The sequence below is a fragment of the Leopardus geoffroyi genome, chromosome E1 (assembly GCF_018350155.1).
Source record: "Leopardus geoffroyi isolate Oge1 chromosome E1, O.geoffroyi_Oge1_pat1.0, whole genome shotgun sequence".
Taxonomy (NCBI): domain Eukaryota; kingdom Metazoa; phylum Chordata; class Mammalia; order Carnivora; family Felidae; genus Leopardus; species Leopardus geoffroyi.
This window is the reverse complement of record NC_059330.1, coordinates 23,284,337-23,311,049: the sequence shown is the minus strand read 5'-3', so window position 1 is coordinate 23,311,049 and position 26,713 is coordinate 23,284,337. Positions and strand designations below refer to the sequence as shown.

Sequence of the window (26,713 nt, the reverse complement as noted above, 5' to 3'; positions counted from 1 at the left end):
TCTTTGTAAAAAGTCTCTCTCACTGACATCACCGACCACAGCACTTGCTTCTAGCACGTGTCTTGGTGCACAGGGACAGTTTGCAGAGGTGTGTACTAAGGCTCACTGTGGAGCATGATCACACTTCTTTACATCTTTCTAACCTAAAATCTGTGACAAAGCTTCTGGCTACAATCATTTCACTTGCCATTACATGGAACCGACAAGTTCTACTCATTACTTTGATCTTTCTAAATCCTACGAATGATGATTGCTTTTCCATTTCTCCAGGACCTTCATGTCTTGGAGCTAGGACATCTCCAGAAGGAAGTTCTATACGTTTCCTTTTCATCACATTTCTTGCATTGCATTCATCAAAGTTAAAGAGCAAGACCATATCTAAAAGGTACCTAAGGCTCCATAGCTCAGGGGTTAGAGCACTGGTCTTGTAAAAGGTACCCAAATCAAGGAGGACCACTTTGCAGCATGTAAAATTTCTCATGCACTCTAAGGCAAATGTAAACATTAAAAACTATAAAGACATAAACACCATGACACAGATTTCAATCCACTTTCATGAGATCCAACTCCATAACCTCTCTGTACTCATATCCCAAACTCATACGTTCGCTGGGCAACTGCAGTGCGGGTGGTTTACCTAGCCTGCCACTTGCTCCATAGGACGATCTCCTCAGCTCCTGCCGGCAGCTCCCCGCAGCCAGAGGCTTTTCTTTTCTTATTTTTTATTATTTATTTATTTATTTATTTATTTATTTATTTTTTGGGGAGGCTTTTCAAATATATGTATTTTTTAACCTTTATAGTATTTTTCCTTTCACTTACAAGAATGGCTTCAGTACTGACTTGTCACCCCTTATTTTCCATTTTTCTTGCAGGTTCTCATTTGCTACTGATTCAGTTAATCTGAAAATTTCCTGCTGGTATAACTACTCAGGATATTGGATGTTTGAAATTTTTGTGCTTAACTGAGGCCTGTTTATTTTTTCACCCTGTAAGAGCTTTTGAAGGGTCACCCACAAGTTTTCTTATGTGTTCTTATCATAGACATTTTTCTAAGCTTTATGTATTCTTTGTAACCATTATGGACCAAGATATTCCACTGAGTGTTTAAACTGCTTTTGATTTTTTCCTATTATAAATCCCATGGCAATCAACATTCCCATAAAAGGGAAAGAACCACGGCTGTCTCAGTGCAGCTCCAAAGGGATACAGAGGCTACAAGTCAGTGCGCTCAGGCTCCAAGCAAGCCCTAGGCAGCAGGGCCCCTAGTGTGAGCGTTCTCACCCTGCTACTCACATACGCCCGTGTTCTGTCCTCCTGCCTGTCCTGTGGTTCTCGAGTCAGGAGTTGGATTGTTAGTAATGAGAGCTGTGTTCAGATGAGACCAGATAAGGCAGGGAAAACAACAAAGACTTTCCTGGTATTATGCTCAGAATTTAAGTGCTCTTACCTTTGGAGAAGGATCTTTTAACGTAAGAGTCATCAGGGACACTGACTGAGGGCTTCCAAGCTCGGGTGTATCAGGAACAAAGGCTGACCAGTAGCCATAAAGAACTTTTTTTTCTATTGATTTTATAGTAGAAAGAAAACAAGCTAACGCTCCTTGGCGAACTTTGGCTTGGTAAGACCTATCCAAGAGAAGGAAGAAAAAAAGTCTTTAAAAAATACAAACATGAAATTCTATTTATTCCAGCCAACTCACATGATGCACTGAGAAACTCAACATTCTGAATAAACCCAAAAGTAAATATGCCAACGTGATAGTTGAAAAAATAGTTTTCAAAATGCCATCAAAACATGCTAAAGCAATTTGTTTACACAACAAGTTAATACAGTAAACAATATAAAACACAACTAGACAGAAAATAAGAGGGCAACAGCTTGGCATCAGGAGTAGTGAGTATGTGCCAGGCATTGTGCTGAGGCTGGCAGACATAAAGCCCGCCCTGCCCCCAAGGAGCCTGCGAGGGGCAGAGACAGACAGTTAAAGAGATAACTGCAGGGCATTTTGATAGATGCTAAGGTGGAGATACATCAAAGGGTCACAAAGAAGGCACCAAAGCCAGAATTGGGGAGCAGGGGTGCTAGTAAGAAAAGGCTTCTCAGAGGACATGATTGCTGAGCTCGTACCAAAGTGGAATAGTGGTTAATAAGAAGGCACACAAAGTGGAAGAAAATTCCAGGCAGAGGAACAACATGTACAAAGGCAGATGAAGGGAACAAGGCAGATGTAGAGTGACACAAAGCCCAGCATAAATGAATCTTCAAATTAAATCTTGTGTAGCAGTCAGGTTTTTAAGCAAAGTTATTAACTTATGTGCACCTGAGATGATAAGGCGTAACAACATAACAAAATACTACTACCTCATTTTACTCTGCATGCCTCCTTCAGCATCCGAATAGTCAGACTCACTACTGCTGACCTTTTTCCAACTGGCAGAACGGAAGGGGGTGGAGACTCGGTCTCTTCCTGCCATGCTGCTTCCCTCTACAGGCAAACTTCGGACTCCCAGGGAGGAGGAGCAGGGAGTGCTCCCCTCACGCAGGTTCTCTTTGCCTGAGCCAGTGATGGGGGCTGCTTCTCTTTCACCACTGGATTCTTCCTCTTCCTCTTCTTGCTGGATTTTCCTTGATTTTACTTTTGATTTCTTCTTTTTATTCTGATTTTAGGAGCAAATGAAAACATACATATGAGAGCTATTGGTACTTTCTCATTTGATAATTACTAAATATGTCCCCAACATGTAGCCTGAAGAAAGAAGAAAAGAGGAGAGGAGAAAAAAATGGCACTTACTTAATACTCTGTGTGTCAGGTGCTGGGCTAAGTGCTTACACACACCCTACTGGACTACAGGAAACAAGGCATGACGTATGTACAACAGAGCCATACTGGTAGCCTGGGTTTAAATTCTACCTCTGTGACTGTGGGCAAATCATTTCACCTTCCACTTAGCTTGAAGTTCCTGATCTGTGAGTATAAGGCTAATGCCACTTTCCTTGCACAGTTGTGAAAGCATTCAGCAGCAACAGATTTCAAGTCTATAGAAAATGACTAGAGTGACAATTTTCTCAGTTCTTCCAGATAAGACCCATAGCTAGTACCACTCTAGATGTAGAAGAGAGACGTTAATCCACTATATACAATGCACGGTTTAGGTCACTGAGGCTTTGTAGATAGTAAGTAAGAGCCAGTTTCTTTCTTTTCTCCTGCTTCCTTTCTGACATCCAAATATCTTCGGAATCTAGGCCTCCCTCTGCATTCTCAAGGTCCCCTGAATTTAAGAAAGGAAGGTCCTCATCACTTCTATTTTGTATTATTAACATGGCCCCAGACTCACACCTTTTACTTGCTACCACAGTGATGTTTCCTAGATGTGTATCTGATCATATCACTCCCCTATATAAGAGTCTTCATCTCTGCCACCTGTAAGATAAAAACTAACTCCTTAGCATACTATAAAAGACCCTTATGATTTGGCCTCTGCTACCTACTTGTCCCAGCCTTCTCCTGCACGCACCTGACACTCTAGACTACTGGTTAACAAATAGGCTGCACACATGCTCATCCTCTATGCCTAGGCACCTTCTGTTTCCTCTGGCGGAAAAAAATAACCAACACTTTCCTTCCTTTTTGTACTCTACTCATTCTTTAAAAAAAAAAAAAAGTTTATTTATTTTAAGAGAGAGAGAGAGAGAGCAAGCGGGGGAGGGACAGAGACAGAGGGAGAGAGAAAATCCCAAGTAGGCTCTGAGTTTCTCCCCTAAACTCCTAAAAACAGAATCTATATCCTTAATGTTTAGCATAATGTCTGGGATGTAGCAAGTATTCAGTAAATGTTGAGTAACTCAATGAGTAGAAGAATTTCGAATTATAAACATTTTATAAGTAATACCGGATACACGTCCAGATATAATACAGTGGCCCATATATCTGTATGCTCTAGGTTCTCCAATGGAAACATGAGGGAGATGGCAACTATATGGACAGGTTGGGAAACCTGGCAGTTGTAACAGAGACCTACAATATTTACCAATTAGCCTTTTGTAGAAAAAGTGGGTTGACCTGTGGTCTCGAGCATTTGGGGAACGAGGATGTGCGGCTTCAGGCGTAAAGTGAATGTCTGCTGCTATAGCTCTTACACTGCCTAGACCTCTTAGAAATATAAGATGCTCTAACCAGTGTTTTCAGCAGTCTGATGAATTTACATTTACTATGCTAAAAACCCAAAACTGAAATCAAATTTAAGGTCAGCCTTTGGCGCAAGTAGGGACGCAAATCACAGAAAATATATATAATAGGCAATTAAAAACAATCCACAACTTCGTGCTAAGTAAACACAAGCATACCACAGTTGGTCGAGAAGTGTTGGATTCGGATTGCTGCGGTTTGACAGGTGGCCGCCCGTCATACTGAGGAAGCGGAGTGGGGTATAACACCGTGGGCAGCTCTATGTTTAGTCCCGGGAGTCCGTGAAACATAGATTTCTGATGATGATGATGAAGGAAGCACGCCCACAAAAACAAATCATAAAACAGAATGACTTGCCATGTTCTGAATCACATCAATGAACCGATTAATGTCTAGAATCTTACTGAAGAAATTCAAAGGGACAGAAAATTGGTATCTTGAAGGTTTAGGGCTTACAGAAGAGTTTAATCCCATCTGGGTGGATCTGGTCTGGTCAGATGAGTTTAAGTTTGATTTTACTTTATTTACTTACCGTTTTTATTAAGTTTAAAAATTTATCCAGCCTGTTTTATCCAATTATTTTATCTATGATTTTTTTAAACAATCTATCATTTTTATTTCACTTATCCATGTCCACATCCAGTTGTCTATATGGGAGATGGGACAGGGAAAGATTTAAAGTTTTAGTCACGATCAAGGTAGTTAAAAATGGCTTTGACCCGAGGCCGCTTCCTGGCTGACCTGAAAGGTGGGTCCCCAGAGAGGAACCTTCCCACCGACGAGCAGGCTCAGAAACTAAAGGAGGCAGCCTACTAATTGCCATCTGACTGGCCTGTCTACTTATGTGGGCCAAGAGCCAAAGAGAAGCCCTGGTTCCTCTTTCAAATACAAACAGGTTTAAGAGGATCTACAATTAAATTGTCTATAGATCATAAACTATTCCCTTCCTAAGTGAAGATTCATACATAAAGTTTTAGAATTTTGATGAATTTACTTAAAGCACAGCTTACTGTTTTCAGTTCTTAATTTGACATATGCCTACATATGAACATTTGAACGATCTCCTAATATATACTGCCCAAAAGCTAGCTTTAGAGAAATGACATAAAGTGGTCCCTATGCCTGAGGTCTGAGCAGGAAAGACACTCATCGCGATGAGCACTTACCTTTAGCACAGCCAGAAGAGCTCCAAGTTCCTCGGTCTGTGTCAGTTTCATCTTACCCCCATTGAGAAGAGACTGTATACCTTTCAATGCATTTTGTAACAACTGGGGGAGAAAAGAGGCCAAGTTAAAAGGTACAGAAAATTTGGTTATCCAGGGGTCAGCTTCCTAGCACCACCTAGGATGAAGAAGTCTTTCAATGATGAAAAAAATCATGCAACAGGGGAAAAGAAAGAAGATCTAGAGGAGAGATGTGATGAACTACTAATTATTTTCCAGAAGAACAGAGTGTTCTCACTGAAAAGAGTGGTCTTACTGTACATGTTTATAAGCTAGCATGTACAAATGGTGAGCAAGGAGGAAAAAAAAAACAGGAGGTGTGTAGTGGGAAGGAGGTGACAGGGATGGAAAAGTGGCAGCAGAGATTAGAAGCGGGGAATCTCTATGATACAGCAGCCTCACTAGTTCTTAAAGTCAAAGGAATGTATGTGGGAACAGGTTTCTAGAGGGCAATTCTGATCGAGATTGATCTTTTGACTCAGCAATCTCATTAAGAAATAGTCCTTGGGTGCCTGGCTGGCTTAGTCGGTAGAGCATCCAACCCCTGATCTCAGGATTGTGAGTTCAAGCCTCATGTTGTGTGTAGAGATCACGTAAATAAATAAAACTTAAAAAAAAAAGATAATGTCCTTAAAAACACTCCCCACACAGAGAGGATGTGGAACATAGCCTTTTTTCTGAAATAGTGGAAACACTGAAGAAACTTCAATGTCCATCTGTATGACAATCATTATGTAAGAAGCTAGCCCTCTGCTACATGGGAAACTCAATCATGATAACAGGAAGCATCTGCCAAGCACTTTAAATGATGTATTTCATATACCGCTCATGTAACTGTATCATTCGTCTCATTTGAGAGAAAAAGTATATGGAGACTCAAGAAGTTAAGTAACTTGCCCAACATCTCCCAGCTACAGCAGTTAGAAATGCATGAGGTACATTAATAGGTACTGAAAAGATGCCCAAGAAATATTAACTTTAAAAAGGAGATACAGTGGTAAAAACCAGCATATTTAATATGATCCCACTGAAAAATTATAAAATATAGTCATTTATATACAGAAAAAAATGTCTAGGGGCATGTAGAACAAATTGTTCCAGGTGGTTATATCTGAGCAGGGAACTATAGGGAACTTTCACTACCTCAGATCTGTAAGTTTTGAAATGTGTCACTCTGAATTTAAAGCATGTTAACTAATTGCCATATCTGCATCAGAGTTTTTAAAAAGAAGTAATACTGCAGATATTGTTGAAATCTCCTTTCCCTTACATCTAAAAGACTGTTACTAGTCTGAAACTGTATTGCTTTTATAGTCAGGAGGGGAAAAAATACTTTTCTTCAAAAATCTAGAACCACAAAACAAACAGAAACTGTTTTGTAATTTAAACCTGAAAGATATGATTTCCATCTTTGCAGGTTATAAATATCTCACTTATGCCTTTATCTCCAGACAAAACTGATTCAGCAACCAAATTATATTCTTTAGTCCCAGCTTCTGTTCGACTACTGCTTCTAGACACATCTGTAACATTCACAAGATTAGTGGTAGCCCCACCTACCATGCAAAACGTGATATCATCCATATCAGATGATTTTGGAGACTGTAAAGTGGTCAAGAAAGCCTGGAAGCAGATATTTGGGTAGGGTTCCTCCAAGTATGGCTGTCCTGGTACACTAAAACACATACAGAGAAAGTAACTCAAACTCAGTCTCCTTTGAAATGGGGCTTGCAAAAGAATAAGAATTAAAAATAGCAGTAATACAGACTAGTGGAGTTGGAATGTACCTTCAGATGAAACTATATTAAGGAAGACTGTGCACTTCGGGTAAGTAACTACGGCTGTGGAATAGCACATGGCTGGAATGAATACCAAGAAGGAAGAGGGGTTTCCACGGGGAAAAGTTACAGAAGTTTGTAGTGGAAGAAGTATGGAGAAAGAAATCTTTTTTTAGCTCTACTTTTCAATGTGTAGAGGGAAACAATGCACACAGGTCTTGTCTGGCTAGAATCACACAGCTGAGCCCGACTCCTCCCCACTGGACAACACCGCAATGGGGAGTCAAGATACATTGGTTCAAGTCTGTGCTCCTCAGTTTCCATTGCACGAATCTACAATTTGGTGGATGGGATTGGTTCCATTTTCTTAGAAGAAACTGGCTTTGATAGAGGCCTCAACAAAGCTTAAATTCATGACTATATCCTTCTAGAAGACTTAATATGGTTAGAATTTGTATCAACAGAAAACAAAACCTTGACATATTGCATATGTACTGCTCTTTCCCTATTTTAGGGATAAGATCCTAGTCTATTTTTTCCTTTACTTTACCTTTTTAAACAAATACTACTAAAATAAACAATATACGATGATCTTATTAGCAAGGAACATGGGAAACACAAAGTAGGTTATTTTTCTAAGTTGGCTCTGGCTTCAGACATGAGAGGCCCTGTCTCATCACAGCCAGGAGATGTGGCCGGAGTCACATACCTGAGACACAAGTTTGCCATGCAGTGCACTGCAGCTCTCCTAGCTTCAGGGTCAGGCTGAGCCGAGTCACTCAACTGCATCAAAATCCCGCTCTTGCCGAGCAAGTCTGGGAGGTACTAGAACAAAATAACAGCTAATGTGCGTCAGAAAAGGCTTCTTGGAAAATTATTACTCTTTAGGTGGGTGTCATTTTTTTTAACTAATGGGCGGTTAAGTCCCAAAAGACTAGCTGCTAGCTAAATCTTTCAAATGGGCATGCAAAGATGTGCCCTGAAACACCAGTAGCGATCATCACTCTCAGCCCAGGTAGCTGCTGAAGCTCTTCAGTCTTGGGTGCACACTGAAGGATGACGATAACAATAGCGGTTCATGTTTAGCGAGTGCCAAGCACTTTACAAGGACTGTCTCACCTCATCCTCAAACGATCTACCATATACATGAAGAAATGAGATTCAGGGTGGTAGAGTAAGGGTTGACCAAGGTCACACATCTCATTAATGACAGGATGGAAACCTGAGCATGAGTCTATTGGTTCAGAGCCTGTGTTCCTAACCTTTGGAAGGAAAGGCAGAACACAGTTTAAACTACCTTTTGACATTTTGAGCCATTGCAGTAAACCAGAGCTGCCAGGGCTTGGAGAATCTCCATGTGTGTCCAGGAACTACACTGCTGAATAGCAGAAATAGTATATGCCAACAGGAAATCCAGGTTTTGTTCATCAACAATCACCTATCAATACAGGAAAAAATATGCATCATCCAACTTGTAAGAAAAAATACTTTTATCTTTTTCAGACATGTATGCTCATCTGAACCAAGCTATGAAAGAAAGGGCACATGTGTCCATCTTTTTGGTGTCAGAAAGATCAGCTTTAAAGGCCGTGAACGTCTGATCAAGACAGGGCCTTCTCCTTGTCCCAGGGCCTTGCTCACTTCCTCCCCTTTACTCCCTCCACTCAAAATAGAGCCTGGCAAAGTCCCTGCAGCTTTTCCTGGAGCCAACCAGATACTGGTAGCTGTAAATACACAGATATGTAAGACTCAAGCCACTGAAATGGGCTTCTCTACATCATAAATGCTCAACAAACACACTATGAATATAAATGCATATAAATGCCTGTTAAATAGCTACTATGTCTCACTATGATGTGGAGCATACAATGGGAAGAGACTGCATATCCTTGTCATCAAGTTTATAATCGTGTTGGGACAAAGGAGGCTAATCGAAGTATCAATTCATGAATAACTGAGATAAACTGTCATCAAAAGCTAGAAAGTTGATTAAGGGCTGTAGGTACCATCTGTGATCAGGAACTTTTCCAACTGCCAGTGCTACAAAGGTACTACATCTGAGAACAGTAAACCTTCAGAAGCTATGGTACCAGTGTGAAAAATTCTGAACTTGAAGACAGCCTCATTTCATTTAGGACGTCACAGGTAGCAGACACTGCTTACCTATCAGCACTCATCTCCTCTGTCCTGCTGGCAGAGTATTGATTTTATTTGGGTACTCACCTCTTGCACATGGGACCTGAGGGTAAATCCTAATTAGCTAAGATACTGGTTCTCTACCAGGGGAAATCTTATTTCCCAAGGAAATGGGAATGTCTGTAGACAGTTTTGACTGTCACAATCAGAGGGATGCTATTGCCTTCTAAGGTAGAAGCCAAGGATGCTGCTAAAATCCTACAATGCACAGGAGAGCCGCACTACAACTAAGAATCATCCAATCCAAAATATCAGTAAGTGTCGAGATTGGGAAACCCTGATATAAAAGTTGAGCTGCACAGTGTAATCATCTAGGGAGCTTAAGCCCTGCAGTTGATTCTAATGTGCAGTCAAGGTTAACCCCTGGTTTTAGTCACCCAAGGTAATACTATTCCCTTGATCAGACCTAGGTCTCCCCAGCCAGATATGAGGGGAGGTCTGATGGAGAGTGAGGGGACAACATGCTTCATTCTTTTTAAAAAAAATTTTTTTTAATGTTTATTTATTTTTGACAGAGAGAGACAGAGCATGAAGGCGGAGGGGCAGAGAGAGAGGGAGACACAGAATCTGAAGCAGGCTCCAGGCTCCGAGCTGTCAGCACAAAGCCTGACGCAGGGCTCGAACTCACAGACCGTGAGATCATGACCTGAGCTGAAGTCGGACACTCAACTGACTGAGCCACCCAGGCGCCCCAACATGCCTCATTCTTTTTTTTTTTTTTTAATTTTTTTTAACGTTTATTTATTTTTGAGACAGAGAGAGACGGAGCATGAATGGGGGAGGGTCAGAGAGAGAGGGAGACACAGAATCTGAAGCAGGCCCCGGGCTCTGAGCTGTCAGCACAGAGCCTGACGCAGGGCTCGAACTCACAGACTGTGAGATCATGACCCGAGCTGAAATCGGACGTTCAACCGACTGAGCCACCCAGGCGCCCCAACAACATGCCTCATTCTTACAGAGACACAAAATAAATCATTTTTTTGCTTCTGCTGGGGGTTATTTATTTATTTCGCATGGAATGCCTGGAACTGAGGCAGCCATCTTGACTAGGAGAGATGCTAGCTGAGGACAGCCCATACACCGATAGCAGAATGGAAAAATGTCAGGAAGTTTCTCATGAAGTGCCCCTGGAGTGCCTCTCTTGGGGGTTGTGGTATGATATAACTTAAAAAAAAATTGTTTTTAAGCTGTTCTAGGTTGACTTTTCTGTTTCTTGCAGCCAAAAGGTTACATAGTGCTAATTGTAAATTTTGTGCTAACTACATTCACATCCTCATGTGGCATCTTATGGTAACAGCCTCAATGTCTGAACTGTTCCTAAAAAGATATGAGATTTATTTAGCAAACTGAAAACATTCTGGAGAAAGGAGAGCTACAGCATGGACCTTGTTATAAATAACAAGGGTCTTTCTTTTTTTAAAAAAAAAAATTTTTTTTTAATGTTTATTTATTTTTGAGACAGGGAGAGACAGAGCATGAACAGGGGAGGATCAGAGAGAGAGGGAGACACAGAATCTGAAACAGGCTCCAGGCTCTGAGCTGTCAGCACAGAGCCCGACGCGGGGCTTGAACTCATGGACCGCGAGATTATGACCTGAGCCGAAGCCGGATGCCTAACCGACTGAGCCACCCAGGCGCCCCAAGGGTCTTTCTATCTAGTGTCCTCTTGCTCCCAAGCTACTTATGTTTATGAAGATCAAAAGCGGACCACAAAAATGGGAAAGGGGAAAACATATTGGTAGGAAAGGAGTAGTAGATTGTTTCAACTTATTCTTAGATATATCTTGGTCAAATACATCTTCCATGAAAAATTCTAAGACCTGAGGGACTCAATGATATTGCTTTCTTGAACCAAACAGAAAGGGGTAACTCTAACAGACAAACTTCTAGAATTGTGCAGAATAATTTTTTTGGTCAGAATTATATTTAATATCATCCCTAGTAAGGAAGTGCTTCTTCTAATTTCTCAAAAGATCAGCCTATCGCACCTAGCACAGATGTAGCATTTCAAAGGTACTTATTTAGTTCATGATAAATTCTAAAGTTATGCACATGATTACCTGTAATCTGTTAAGTAAATGGTGGATAAGTTGAGACACTTTGCTGACAAGATGATTCTGATTAAGAGGCACCAGTCGGCAAGCTTGGACAAGAAGAGCACTGACATCCTACCAAAAAAAACAAAAAAACAAAAAAACAAAAAACAATGAAAGGTGATATGCCTATTTATTAGTCAAGTAAAGAAGCAACCCCTGCCCCCCAAACACAGCCAAACAGAAAAATGAAAGGCAATGTTCACACTCAAAATGAGGAAAAGATGAAATGTGAGGCAGGAAGTAGGAAGAAAATTAAATGATAGCACAGAAATGGGATGTGCTAAAAAGAAGGAAAAGACACAATATGGTTTTTGTCAGTCTAAAAACTCCAGAGTCTCTACATATGTAGAGAGTGCAATTAAATAGCCAAAGAGAGGCTTCCAGAATATAAAAACACACACCAAAGTTAAAAATACCAAAAAGTAAGCAAACAGACACATGAAAAGATGCTCAACAACACTTACCATCAGGGAAATGCAAACCAAAACTACAATGAGATATCACGTCACACCTGTCAGAATGGTTAAAATAAAAAACACCAGAAACAACAGGTGTTGGCAAGGATATGAAGGAAAAGGAACCCTCGTGCACTGTTGGTGGGAATGCAAACTGGTGCAGCCACTGTGGAAAACAGTATGGAGGCTCTTCAGAAAGTTAAAAATAGAACTACCCTAAGATTCAGCAACTGCACTACTGGGTATTTACCCAAAGGATACAAAAACACTATTCAAAGGGATACATGCACCCCTATGTTTACAGCAGTGTTATTTACAAAGTATGAAAGCAGCCCATGTCCATCAACAGATGAATGGATAAAGAAGATGTGGTGTATACACACACACACACACACACAGTGGAATATTACTCAGCCATAAAAAAGAATGAAATCTTGCCATTTGCAATGACCTGGATGGATGGAGCTACAGAGTATAATGCTAAGCAAAATAATAGAAAGACAAATATCATATGATTTCACTCATCTGTGGAATTGAAGAAACAAAACAAACAAGCAAAGGGGGAAAAAAAGAGAGAGACAAACCAAGAAACAGATTCTTAACTATAGAGAACAGACTAATGGTTACCAGAAGGGAGGTGGGTAGGGAGGGATGGGTGAAATAGGTGATGGGGATTAAGGAGTGCACTTGTTATGATGAGCACTGGGTGATGTACGGAATTGTTGAATCACTATATTGTACACCTGAAACTAATACAACACTGTATATTAACATACTGGAATTAATTTTTTTAATTAAAAAATAAAACTCATTCATTCCCATCTTGAAAAAGAAAACAGAAAGCAAGCAAACCATATTTTCAAGGCCACTGGGAAAATCAGGAGTGACACGTGTATAAGTTTAATGTAAAATTAGGTAATTCTAAAAAAAAAAAGCGGGGAATCTATTTGCAAATCACACCATTCATTCCTCTATAGACGTTTACTGAATTAAAAGTCTGGAGCACCTATTATGTGTTAGATCTTTGGGATCCAAAGGTGAACAAACATATTCCTGAACTTCAAAGAGCTCATTATCTAGAAATACTCACAAAACATTAAAGTGAATTAAATGTTGAAAGAATTAAGTACAAACTCTATGGGGAAATGGTAATTAAGGAGGTCTTACAGAGGTGATTTTTAAGCATAACCTGGAATGATCTGAAGGATGACTTAAAAATCTGCCAGACATACAAAGCAACGAAAGACACCGCAAGCAAAGGGAATGGAGTGTGCAAAACCTGGAACACTAGTAAGTGTGAAACACTAGTAGAAGCTTGAGGAAGAGCAGGTTTTAAATGACTGCACACAGGGCACAAAAGAAGTGATGGGAGACTGGAAAAGCACATTATTTTTGACGTAAAAATATCAAATTATATCTATAGAGCAAAAGTTCCCAAGTACTCCCCGAATTCCACTCCACGCCCTAGTGATACATACTATTTTGTTGTTGTCAACTCTTCCATTTGTTGTTGTGAACGCTTTACATCTATAAATATACACAGTCTGTTAAACACGCTCCTCACCCTATACTGGTGTCACACTGCATGCATGAACTGTTCTGTAACTTGCTCTGATCACTTACAGTATGTAGTGAAGATCATCCCAAATCAGAGCTTGGCTTTCTAGTCAGATTTTTTTCCCACAAAAGAAAAGAGCACTCTAGCAGCAAAGCAAAGAATGGTATGGAGAAGAGCGGGACTGGAGGCAGAAGTTTTAAGGAGAGTTCAGGAAAAAGTCACCTTGCCTGAAGGCTTAAGGTACTGGCAATGGAACACAGAAAACGAGATGAGAAACATTTATGAAATAGAGTCTGAAGAATCCAGAGTGGATAGATCCGGGAGGAGGGAAAGGGAAAGCACCAGTGTTTGTGCCAGTGTGATTTGGCAGACTGTTCATGTTTCCCTGAGTGGGGGGAGGGGACGGGTTGGGGATACAGTGGTCTCTGCCGAGATAATGTAACTCATTTTTAGGAACTGTCAGGTTTGAGGTGCCTCTGAGCACCGTAGGCAGTGGCATGACTGGGTCAAGAGTTCTAGGAGTTCATTAAGTAGTCTCCAAGGCCCGATGTGCGTGAATATTATTATTATTCAGAGTCAAAGTACTTCTAAAGAGGAGGCAAAGAGGGAAAAGCTAGCACGGAGGAACAGAAAATGGCAGGGACCATGTGACAGACTTAGGCTCCAATTCTAGCGCTGCCGTTCGCCAGCAATAGGACACTGGACCTTTATGTGCCTCCGTATTTTTAACAGTAAAACAGACCTAATATTACCGACGTTGTAAGATTCCTAGAACCGTGCGCGGTATATAGTACGTGACGGTCCGAGTTCCATTACTTAGTAAATGGTAATAGTGAATTTTATATACAAAGTGTTTTTGTATGCAGAGAGTGGAGCGGAGGCGAGGGGCGGACCAAATGACACCTGCGGTGTTACCAGAGCAGAAGTCATCAGTGGCGTTTTGAAAGATGCCGAGTTTGCCAAGCACTGCGGGGTCTTCCAGACAGAGGAGGGCAGAGACTGCCACCGTCGGAGGGAGCAAGCATGCCTGGAACTAAGTAATGCGAAGCGGTGCCGAGAGAAGCCAGGAGAGGCCAGGAGAGGCCGGCGGGAGCTGCCAGCCCGGGTCTCTGAGGGTGGGGCCGGGGCGAGCAGGCGTGGCCCGAGTCCTCCCGACCCAGCAGGCCGCCTACCTCCGGGGCCACGCCGCCGACCTCGCCGTAGTTCTCAGAGATGAGCTGGTCGAAGAGCAGGTGGATCTCGGTGCGGGCGGAGCTGCTGTCGTCAGGACGGAGGGCGCAGAGCCTGGCCGATAAGCAGAGGAACCCACTGCCGTGCTCGGGCGGTGGCTCTCGTGGAACGTCTCGCGCCTGCCCGCCCGGCAGCGACTCGGCCACTTGCATCGCCGCCATCTTTACCACGTAGGACCACAGGGAAATACTTCCGGGGCATTCCCGGCTCCGGGGGCCAACTCCGGAAATAACTTCTTTAGACCAGAGCTGGCGTTCCTAGACGTTGGGATCTGCTTGCACTGCTGTGCGAATGGGTTTCAGAAACGGCTTGGAGGCTTTACTTGCCGCCCACTTCGCTTTGAGCCCTGACTGAAATTGAGACTTTATTTGTCCTCCTAGAAAGTTTGTTCCTGGGCAGGGCTGACATGCCTATTTAGTACTAGCGTTTCAAATTCGGACTGGAGTTGGGGAGGGGCCGTTGTAGATGGCAATGGCAGAAACTGCTAGGTCTGCGACATCTTGGGCTCTTACCTTTTTTCCCAGGCACAAAACCACCCTGCATAAAGGATATAGTAACCAGTGTTCCTTGCAGCTAGCTGTGCATCCTTTTGTGAATCTTGAGGCACTTCACCACACGAGAAAAGTAATTTGGAAGTTCAAACTCAAGCCATGTGAAATATAACCTGCCCGAGGGTGACCTAGTTGAGATTGGACACCCCAAGATTTCCTGTAACCTTAAAAGCAAGAAACTGGAAAAGAAAATAGCCATTTTAAATGCTATAAACACTTTATAGCAACCCAAGAAGTGAAGGCATGAAATTTACATTTGGTCATCTCAAGCCTTTTGAGTTATGCAAATGTAAAACAAATTATCATCAATGGTTCTTAGGGAAAACCTTGAAGGCACCTGAATATACATGTTTTATCTTGAGACAAACACTTCTGTTTAGCAATGGCAATTGGGGGCATGCTTTAGAAGAGCTAGTTTTCTAAAGACTTTGGGCTTTTGGGAGAGGAATATTTTTTGTTTGACTTTAGATTTCATTATGCTTGTATATTATTGCTTATTCTTGAGATGTGTGTATGTGTATGTTATGTATGTGTATTTGTGATGTTCAAGCACTTGCTCAGAGAAGATCAGGAGCTGAGGCCGAGTCACGGATGTCTTAGTCTGAGTTATTCCAAAGCAGAGCCTTAGATGAGGTTGTTATATGAGTGATTTATTCAGGAATGAACAGGGAAGAAAGGGGAATCAATATGCATATGGGCTATTGAATTAACCATTGCAAGGGGTGGTATTTGCTCAATCCTCAAGATTTTCTGAGAAGCTTTATGGAATGCTGTCAGAACCCCCTTCCTGAGGAATGGAAGATGAAAGCATATATCTGCCAGCCTTTGAATTCTGTTGTCAAGCATTGCCCCACCAAGCATCAGTTCTCCAGTGCTTTTCATTTGAGCATGCATCAGTGGGTGGTGGCTCTTGTGGGAGTTTCTAGATGCACAGAGAAGCCCTGAGGCAAAAGTGAGAGGTGGAGGGTACTGGGGTACAGTCCAAGACAAGGCTCTGATAAAAGCCTTAACTTGTGCTAAGCCAGTAGATGCCTGATAGAAGCTGGTTGCTGTAGCAATGATTAGACTAAGAATAAGAGTGTAAGGCCAAGAGTATTCAAAGCAGTGCACAAGAGATATCCAATACACTGGGCTAGAAGGATGTGAGACCTGATCATCATCACAGTGGAGGTGGTGTGATAGAGACTGTGGAAAGGATCAGGGTTTGGTGTGGCTCATCTTAGGTTGCAACCTGAGTGGCCCACGCATACTGTTATTCAAGACCGAATGACCCAGATATTGTAAAGTATACTGATACCAGTCTGTTGAGTTCTGATGGAATGTACCCTAGCAGATGGCAATGTGGTTTCTCCAAGGAAATGAACATTCCTACCCTTTGCTGATCACCAACTGAAGAAACATATATCAAGCTTTCAGGGAGGACTTGAAGGCCCACTTCATTGGCTTGTGTTTAGATGATAACCCCCAAACTGTGGAATTCATAGCTTGGTAAAAATCTCTCCCAAGAAAATCTCCTCACATATCCTTATTCCTCCTCACTCTCAATCTTTTTTAATCCTACAGTGGCATTGGGACTTTAAGGGATGCCTAGCATATTCATAGCTATTTCCTTTTGTAAGTTCTGCATAAAGTGGTCTGGAGCCTTACTCTGGAATATCACCTCTTTCATATTTTGGAACTCTGTCAAGACTTCATTTTTATTACCTCATTAGAGTGTGGATCATCCTAACTAAAGTAGGCTTTACCTTGCCCCCTTCTCCTTGTAATTCACATCCTTGTTTATTTCCTTCAAAACCTTTACCATAATGTGTAGTTATTTACTTGGTTTTATCTGTTTCCTCTTCTAGAATGTGAGCTTTGTGAAAGCACACATCCCATCTGTCTGGTTCACTGTTGTTCAATGTCTGCATCATCTATCGCTGTTCATCAATGCTAGCACAGCAACTGCATCATGGAAGACACTCACCAATACTTGCTGCAGAATTAATGGGTTCACTATTTATTCGGAGCCCCCAATTTGCCATTTGTTACTTGTTGTGAAAATCAAATGGGATCTTTGTGAAAATACTTTGTAAACTATAAAGTTCTATAAATCTTAGCATCCAAATGAGGGAGACACTGTTACTTCCCCCTTTTTACAGATAAGAAAAGTTTAAATGGCTTAAAAAAAGAAAGTATAAAGAGTTTAAATGATTTGTCAAGGGCCACACAGGCAGTAAGTTGGCCAAAATCAGACTACAACCCAGGCCAGTTGTGATTGTGAAGACCAGAGACAAGAAACTATAAGTCTGTTTTTACCCATGTTTTGTAATGGGGAAAACCAGAAGAGAGAGGCTGGTCCTAAGAATTGAGATCAACTAGGATAGGCTAGGAAGGAGGATTGGCCTTGGCTTCTCTTCTAGAATCTTAGAAAATTAGGACTAAGGGCCATCAGCCCATCTATTTGGTAATAATCATAACAATCATAGTCAACATTTATTGAATGTTTTCTGTGTCAGGCACTATGCCAAGCATGCCAAGCACTTTACATGAACTAACTTCTTTTATCCTTGTAGCTCTAGGAAGTATATATTGGTAATCAGATCAGAAAACTAAAGCACAGAAAGGTTAGGACACTTGCTGAAGGTCACACAGTTGTGTGCTGGAACTGGGTTTGGAATTCAGAATCAGAGCTCCTAACTAAATGCTATAATGCATAGGCCCTGGAGCTTGACATGAGATTAGCGATAAGGTCCTGACACTTATCTGCTATATGAGTTTGAGTAAATTACTTAATCTCTCCAAACCTCAGCCCCCTTATATGTAAAATGGTAGTGGTAATAAGCAGTCACAAGGTGGTTGTAAGGATAAATTAGATGATTCTTGTGGAGACTATAACACAGTGGCATACCAAGTCCTGAGCAAATGTTTCCCCCACCTCATCATCACCCCTAACCAAATAACTCAAGCAGTGTGGGTACTTTTAACAATGATGATTTATTGAAAGAAGTGACTCTTTTTCCTTCCCCACCACATGTAATCTCCATCCACAGGTCCCCATTTTCATCTGTCTTCCAGGGCAAGGAGTTCCAGTCACATCTTTGAAGATAGGAAGTGATGAGAAATTATTAGAGAAGGATGGCCCTTAAGATAAATCTTCATCTGAAAAATGGACAAAAAAAAATTATGCATGAGACCTGCTGTTTTTGTGACCTAGGGTCGCAGACTGCAATTGAGAGGTGACAGTTCCCAGTTCTGGGAATCAATAAGCACCTGAAAAGAGCGAGCAAGGCTAAAAGCATCCCAAGGATTGTGGGTGGATTGGACAAATAGTAACTTCTGAACACAAATGGCTTACTTCTGAAGTTTATGTTGATTCTGTTGTGTTAGTTATTACGTTAATTAATAAATACAACCTGATTTATAATCAAGACTGAATCATGGTAGCTTTCCATTATGCATTTTTTTTCATTTGATGGCTACTAAAAATATCACATGAGGACCTTGAAATTTTTCTACAGGAAAGGGGTTCTCATGGGCTAATCTGGCAATGTGCATCAGAGGTTTAAAATGAACATACTCTCAGTCAGCGTGGCCAAAATGAACAAATCAGGAGACTATAGATGCTGGTGAGGATGTGGAGAAACGGGAACCCTCTTGCACTGTTGGTGGGAATGCAAATTGGTGCAGCCACTCTGGAAAACAGTGTGGAGGTTCCTCAGAAAATTAAAAATAGACCTACCCTATGACCCAGCAATAGCACTGCTAGGAATTTACCCAAGGGATACAGGAGTACTGATGCATAGGGGCACTTGTACCCCAATGTTTATAGCAGCACTCTCAACAATAGCCAAATTATGGAAAGAGCCTAAATGTCCTTCAACTGATGAATGGATAAAGAAATTGTGGTTTATATACACAATGGAGTACTACGTGGCAATGAGAAAGAATGAAATATGGCCCTTTGTAGCAACATGGATGGAACTGGAGAGTGTTATGCTAAGTGAAATAAGCCATACAGAGAAGGACAGATACCATATGTTTTCACTCTTATGTGGATCCTGAGACACTTAACAGAAACCCATGGAGGAGGGGAAGGAAAAAAAAAAAAAAAGAGGTTAGAGTGGGAGAGAGCCAAAGCATAAGAGACTGTTAAAAACTGAGAACAAACTGAGGGTTGATGGGGGGTGGGAGGGAGGGGAGGGTGGGTGATGGGTATTGAGGAGGGCACCTTTTGGGATGAGCACTGGGTGTTGTATGGAAACCAATTGGACAATAAACTTCATATATTGAAAAATAAATAAATAAAATGAACATACTCTTGGGCCATAAATTATAATTCTTAGAATTTATCCCAAGGAAATTAATAAGGGCATGTATACCAATTTAGTATTCATTACAACTGTATTAATAAAATAAATAATAAACATATCAAGTGTGTATTAATGGGGGTTACTAAGTATATGAACATATATGATGAACTTTTTTATAAGGCTGTTAAAGGTATAACAGCCTTATGCCTGTTGACGATGGTATAGAAACATTGGTATTGTTAAAAGTTGTATTAGAAAATAGCTATTTTCTAAGTGAAATAATTAAGAAATCAAAATAGACACAAATTATCTCATTTCAATATATATATAATATATACATATATTAATATATATAACATATACATATATTATATATAATATATATGTATGTATATTATGTATTTGCATGTGTGTGTTTAAAATATGCACCAAAGTATTAAGCAGATATCATTTGGGGATGGGGCATAATGTGACTGATTTTAATGTTCTTTTTGTTCAAATAGTCTGATTTCTCTTCTGGATATATTGGGTAATGAAATTATTTTAAAGGTTTGGAAGCTACCATCCTGTGATGGATGCTTCTTTTTCTTGAGAAGGGTGTAAAGAGGGAGAGGCCACAGAATAATGGGCTTCTGTTCCACCCAGCTCTGGAAAGTCCCGTCAGAGCCAGCCTCCTTAGGTTGGACAAGGTTTGAGGAAGCAGGGAAGGGCCTGATGTTTTCACCTGTCCTTAGGCTGGATCACAGACGTGGCCACACCCATTGCTGACACAGCGTTCATCTGGGTCACAATCCCAGTCACCACTGCATTCCTCAATGCAGCTACCTATGTTAGAACAGACCACCTTGTTTTAAGCCCAGGTATCAGAGAGGACAGCCCTTGACTGAAGCGGCTAGTTCCACTTTCTTCTTTCAATTCAATAAATATGGAATTTTTAAATAATTACAGAATAATACTCTTTACATCTTATATATTTCAAAGACAATAAATAAATAAATTCAATAAATTCAATTCAATAAATATGGAATTTAAAAATAATTACAGAATAATACTCTTTAACATCTTATATATTTCAGTTAAAGACAATAAATAAATAAATTCAATAAATTCAATAAATATGGAATTTTTAAATAATTACAGAATAATACTCCTTAACATCTTATATATTTCAGTTAAAGACAATACATTCACATAATCACAATAAAGTAAGGCCTACTTTAAAGAAGAGAATCATTGTATTTGCAGAAGGGAAGTGCAAAGAAGCCCACTCAAATGTCCTCACTTCCCTACTTTGCAGGGAAAAGGGCAGAAAAGAGGAGACTCACATTAAGCAAATGCCATCCAGGGTGCCTTGCTGTCACCCTGCGCAGTGAATCTGATTAACCTCACTTAATAAGTGTGGTGACTGGTGTGCACAGAGGTGAATTGCCCACCTCTGTAGGTACAGAAATGGAATTGAACCCAGACCAGCCTGGCCCCTAGGCCAAGCTCCCTCTGCCGTCCCACATGGTGAAACAGACTCTGAGATGAAGTGCACATTGCTAAATGTCAAGGAGTCACTCCTGACCTGAGTGGAGGCCCCCTAGGTTCCCAGTGCCTCACAGTTAGTCTTTGAGAACCAATGAAATAGGTCCAAGAAGCCGGTTAAGACCCCACAGGAACTTCTCGCTAAATGTATGCAGAGCTCTGGATGAATGTGTGCTGTGCTTTTGCTTCTACTCAGGGGTTTCTCTACCTGATTCTGTCTGGACTTCTCTGGGCTCTTGTTTCCTCATATGTAAAATGGAGATCTTAGATCTAGCAGGGGAAATGAAGTTCATTCTCCAGTGTCAAGTCTGATCAACAGAGATGACTATCTAATGCTGCGTTGAGAAGGCTGGGGCATCTTGTCCAAGCTCAACAGGAAAAGAATCCTGTGATGACAGCAATGTTTAAGAGTATAAGAAGGGAGCCTGGTGGGATGTCTATAATATACTTGCAGACCTCAGAGAAAGTCAGTACGATCCCTCCCTGCTTCTGTTTGCTGTTGTTGATATATGGTGAGATGGTTGAAGACTTTGCCCCACTCCTTAAATCTGTTGATCTTTGCTGTGTATGAAGCATAGAGCTAAGTTATTCAGAAAATATAAAGATTTAAGGGGTGCCTGGGTGGCTCAGTGGGTTGAGCACCCAACTTTGGCTCAGGTCATGATCTCGTGGTTTGTGAGTTTGGGCCCTGTGTTGGGCTCTGTGCTGACAGCTCAGAGCCTGGAACCTGTTTCAGATTCTGTGTCTCCCTCTCTCTCTGCTTCTCCCCACCTCATGCTCCCTCTCTTTCTCTCTCTCTCTCTGTCTCTCTCTCAAAAATAAATAAACATTTTAAAGAAACAGTTAAAAGAAAAGATGTCAGGTAGAGTCACTATCTTAAAGCAGCTTAGAATCTAACAACAGAGATAAGACTTGTGTTTAAAGTACTAACAACAGGGTGCCTGGGTGGCTCAGTCAGTTAAGTGTCCAACTTTGGTTCATGGGTTCGAGCCCCACATCTGGCTGTGCTGTCAGCACAGAGCCTGCTTTGGATCCCCTGTCCCTCTCTCTCTCTGCCCCTTCCCACTCTCTTTCTCTCAAAAATAAGCAAACATTAAAATATTTTTAAAAAATGAAGTACTAAAAACAAAGCAGTATGTGACAGGTGTCCTGAGAGAGGTATATCCAAAGGAAAAGGGGCTCAGAGGAGGGAGGACATTATTTCCAGTTAGATTAACCACAAAAGGTGAGTCTTGAAGTACAGGAATCTTTTTAAGGCAGACTTGACGGGGCGGGGGCATGGGGGGGGGCGGTGGTGGTGGTAGAGTCTTGTGAGAAGAAAAAAGAATTACTAGCAAAAGTTCACAAGGGGAAATGCAGGCATGTGAGGCATCCAGGGCACAAAGTTTAAGGAGCCACTTGCACAACCTGAGAGTGAACGTCTCCTTCAATATTGCACTCTAGGCGTCTCCTCTCCTCACTGCTCGGACTGGAATGCAAGGAATACAGGAGGACTGGCAAATGTGAGGCTGGAGAAGTACATGGGAGCAGCTGGAAGTCAAGCAGGACAAACAGGCAGGGGACAAAGTTACTGGGGTCAGATCTTGAGGACCTGACGAGTTTGGATTCCATTTGGTAGGCCAAGGGAGGGATATGACTGCAGTTTGCTTACAAAGATTATTCTGGTGTGAGGGCATAAAATGGACCAGGATTCAGTGAGCAAGCAAACCTCAGAAGGGAAAGAGGGTCAGGGGGTGCGGTCAGGAAACTTGGGCACTGGCCCAAGCATGGGGTAGTCAGGGCTGGAAGTGCTGTGTGGCAATGGGGAGGGGAAAGGAAGGAACACATGCAAGAAACAATTTCAAAGAATGGACGGTATTTGGTAACTGGTTTAATGGAGGGGGGAGGGGGACAGCAAAGAAGAGAGGGGAGTAAGTGAGAACCCAGGAATATTTAGGGAGAAGCAGGAGCTACAGTGAAGAGAACCCAAGAGAGAAGAAAGTTTGAGGATTGACAGGGCAGCAAACCATGTCAGATGCAGAGGTTACAGGCTTTCGCTGCCGAGGAGCGTCAAGAGATTTGCCAGCAGATCCTGGGAGCAAAGTTTCTGGAGACTGATGAGGACAGAAAGGGCGACAGTCAGTCTTCAGGGTGTGAAGGAATGAGTTGTGGGGAAGTAGGGGCAGAGAGTTAAGATGGCTCCTTTGAGAATGTTGGTGGTAAAGGGAAAAGCGGAGATCGAGATGATTTGTGTGTAATGTGACTAAGACAATGTGTTCTCTAGTGATCTGATTTATTTGTTGCAAAAGGCCAAGAAACCCATGGGGAGAGAGATGCTGGGGGAGATGGAAGAGATGATGGGGCAGCAAAAAGGGAAGAGTGGAGAGTCCGGATGAAGGGATGACCCGAGGAAAGGAGGGGGAAGAGTGGAAGCAGAGGGAGAGAGATTTATGCGGTCAAGATGGCTCCTTGACTAGAACATCTTTCCTTTTCTCCTTTCTTCCCTCCTCCCCCTGCACACACCGGTCCCTGCTGGCCCACTTTCCAGCTCCCTCATTCAGAGAACAGGGCTGTCTTCTGCCTGGACTCACCCAACAATTTCAGTGGCCTCACCGCAGCCTGGAGCTCCTGCACCTCCAAGCTGAGGGTGATGAGCATCACCAGGAGGAGGAAGCCCCCCACCTTCATGTTGCTGTAGAAAGTCTTTGGCAGAAAGGCAGCGAGGCAGAGAATGGCTGAAATTTATACTCTTCCACCCCCACCCCCGAATTAGAATGCAAGGTCAGGGGTGGGACTAGGGAGGTGAGAGCCTTAAGCCCTGCCCAGAAACTACTTCTGAAGAACTCACACCAGTAGGTATCCTGGGTAACTCCTCCTTGTTGCCTAGGCAAGTCTCTGACCCAAAGGAACACCCTCCTCTGGCAGACAAGAGTCTCCTGAAGCAGGTAAGCTATGAGTGACAGAGAAAGGGGTGGAGTGGGGTGGGGGGTGGGCCCTGGCCTTTATTATGTACTTTATCCACTCATTCCTTTTTTTTTTTAACACAAAGAAACATCTCCTCTGGGCCAGACACATGCCAGGCATGGAATACATCCCTGTAGAAATCACAATCTAGGAACTGGGTGTTAGCAAGGGCGCAGCCCCTTCTTTGACATCTCCCCTGTCTGCTCTGGGCCTAGGGCCTTTGGTATTGAGGACAGGGAGAGTCAGAAGAACCAGCAGGGGTGCTCCTAGGTCACCTGCTGGTGGGAAGGAGGCCACCTTAGTCTCCTGGCTTGGTCTGATTTAGGCACTTGTGGTGGTCTTTGCCGACACGATATATGTCGTTCTCTTGGTGTAGAGTTTCACTTCATCTTGTCCACCTTCTTTTCTGAGAACCCTAACTCTCAATATATGTGTTAGGCTCTTCCAGGATGTCTCTCATCAGACAGCACTGCGGTGGGATTGGGGGATGCTGGGTAGCTGCAGTAACCAACCAGGTGGGGAGTGAGAATTCATTTCTCCCTTCTTGTAAGCACTCCTCAGCTAGATAAGTGATTTTCTGAAATCTGTACTCCCCTCGGCTTTTTGGAGGAATATGTCCTCCTTCCCTCCCCAGTGGCAGTCGGCGAAGGCAGAGGTGTGTGTAACTTCTGGCCATGAACATCGTGTCCCATAAGATGTCTTACTTAACATGGGATAAGGATGACTCAGCTGCTTGGGCATGGCAGGACCAGTTTGCAGATTCTTATGGCTTTAACAATATGGTTGACTTCTCTTTAAAGAGTAGTAGAGTCCTTGTCATTTCATCAGGGGCCTGGGTTCTAATTCTAGGGCTACAGGAAGAGACCCACCCTACCTTGCTTCATTTCTCACAGTTTCTGAAATGCCACCAGGGAGAGGTCCTTTGGACAAACAACTGACCTCATAAATTGCTAGTACTCCTGGGTAGGTTAGGGGGTGCATGAATAACTATAGGTTATTCATGAAGCAATTCTGCAAAACTGCCTCAACACAACCCTGCCTATCCCAAAGCTGAGGCTGGTTGGTGTCCAATTTCTGAAACAGAGTCAGAGCCAGAAAGAAACCTTAAAGAGGCCCTAAACACTGAACAAATGATAGAGATGTCCTCTATATGTAACCGCAAATTTTAAGAAAGTGCTTAACCATGAAATAAAAACAATTTTGAAATAATTTTGAAATTTCAACAAACCTCAAAGGTGTGTTGAAATTAAACTTGTTTCTTTTTAGATGTCCTCTTTTCTGATTTTATTTTGGGTGCCCTGTTTTGCTGGTGCCCCAAGAATCTGCTTTGTTTGTCCTTTGGGCTACTCCAAACTGAGTGGGGCCTTCAGAGCCTTGGCAGTGGGGCCCTAGCCTGCCTCCCTGCCTCCTGTCTTCCTCCTCACCCTCAGGCACTCTGGAATGCTCTGGCTGCTGCTCCTTGCCAGGTACTTCATGCTCAGTTCAAGCTGTTCCTTGAACTTGGAACACCATTTCCCTTTCTTTCTCTACCACATCTCACAAGGCTTAGCACAAATGCCACCGCCAAAACTTTCCTCAATCCCCACCCTTGGGAGAGGTAACGTTGTCTGTATACTTGTCTGGTCATAGCACTTAGCACACTGTGTTGCAATTATTATTATTTTTACATTTCTCTCCTGTGAATATCCTGATGGCTAGGGTGGGGGAGTGGTCTTCTTTCTCTTGTCTTCTGTGCTTCAATGATAAGTATTTATTGTGCTCAATAACTATTAAGTGAACCCACAGTAGAGACAGTGATAAATGAATGGGAGTTTTGGCTAATGGGTGGGGACAGAGAGAAGGGCAGGAGAGTGGGGACATGGGGTTGAGATTGGGTGTGAACAGGACCCATAGGGTGTCCTTTATTTGCCAAATTGGAAGCCCCGTAAGGGCACTAATGACAGGAAGGACACGGCTTTGGAGCTGGATAAACTTCTGTTTGAATCCTTCCATGTGGTCACTTCCTGGGGATGTGAGTGGGCCAGGACTAACATTAGTACATTAAAAAATTGCATTCAGGTTTTAGGAAAATCCTTATTGATCTCTGACTATGTACCACACCCTGTGCTAAATGCTGGGGATGTGGCATGAACAAGGTGGGCTTGCCCTTACAAAGGAGGAAGTAAACATTCTATGGCACCCCTGCTGGTCTGAGACAAAGAAAATATTCTGTTCATACAAACAAACTTTAAGCAAATGTCATCTGCCCCCCGCCCCCATCACTCTGGGCCTACCAAGGGGAGTTCCATTTGCATTTAAACTTGATTGTACTGCCCCCCCCCCCAAATCGGCAACCTTCAAAGTGTTCCCAGTTGTAGATCTTGCTGTTTCTCAAGCCATATGTTGGAGGGAATGTGACCATTCTGGAACCCTAAATTTAAGTTCAATCCAGAAAGTATTAGATTTTCTCAATCTCAAATTTGGAATGCTGCAGGAGAGAATTTGATTGTCAAATGCTCCCTGCCCCCCACCCTATAATACAAAGCTGTTGAGGTGTGTGTGTGTGTGTCAGAGAGAGAGAGAGAGAGAGAGAGAGAGGTGGGGGTGCCATTCAGGGAGCCATTGTAATTAGGAAGACATCCCATATGGTTTCCAATACAGACAGGCATTATTATTGCCATTTTACAGACGAGAAA

The 26,713-nt window shown here is 42.3% G+C and overlaps 1 protein-coding gene and 2 long non-coding RNA genes across 7 annotated transcripts in view; 1 reads left to right on the top strand and 2 right to left on the bottom strand.

The window, feature by feature from the left end:
• HEATR6 (HEAT repeat containing 6) overlaps nt 1-14,917 on the bottom strand; it is a 36,485-nt gene extending 21,568 nt beyond the window's left edge. Inside the window, exons 1-9 of one of the 5 annotated variants that reach the window (XM_045490552.1) lie at nt 14,668-14,917; nt 11,447-11,554; nt 8,488-8,628; nt 7,900-8,015; nt 6,973-7,087; nt 5,356-5,457; nt 4,348-4,485; nt 2,365-2,660; nt 1,451-1,628 (exon numbers count right to left, since the gene is read on the bottom strand). In XM_045490552.1, coding sequence (XP_045346508.1) covers nt 1,451-1,628; nt 2,365-2,660; nt 4,348-4,485; nt 5,356-5,457; nt 6,973-7,087; nt 7,900-8,015; nt 8,488-8,628; nt 11,447-11,554; nt 14,668-14,886 — 1,413 coding nt within the window. In that variant the 5' untranslated portion in view covers nt 14,887-14,917. Of the gene's footprint in view, nt 1-1,450; nt 1,629-2,364; nt 2,661-4,347; nt 4,486-5,355; nt 5,458-6,972; nt 7,088-7,899; nt 8,016-8,487; nt 8,629-11,446; nt 11,555-13,560; nt 14,318-14,410; nt 14,603-14,667 lie in introns of those variants that run through there. The other 4 variants (XM_045490551.1, XM_045490553.1, XM_045490555.1 and 1 more) reach the window with 4 other exon arrangements.
• A 117-nt stretch (nt 14,918-15,034) lies between these two features.
• On the top strand, nt 15,035-18,686 carry LOC123604461. The gene is made up of 2 exons (XR_006715334.1): nt 15,035-17,010; nt 17,124-18,686. It is a non-coding gene; the product is annotated as an uncharacterized LOC123604461 (long non-coding RNA).
• Nucleotides 18,234-23,806, bottom strand: LOC123604460. The gene is made up of 3 exons (XR_006715333.1): nt 23,666-23,806; nt 20,293-20,393; nt 18,234-18,417 (listed from the first exon to the last, which is right to left on the bottom strand). It is a non-coding gene; the product is annotated as an uncharacterized LOC123604460 (long non-coding RNA).
• Between the last annotated feature and the right edge of the window lie 2,907 nt (nt 23,807-26,713).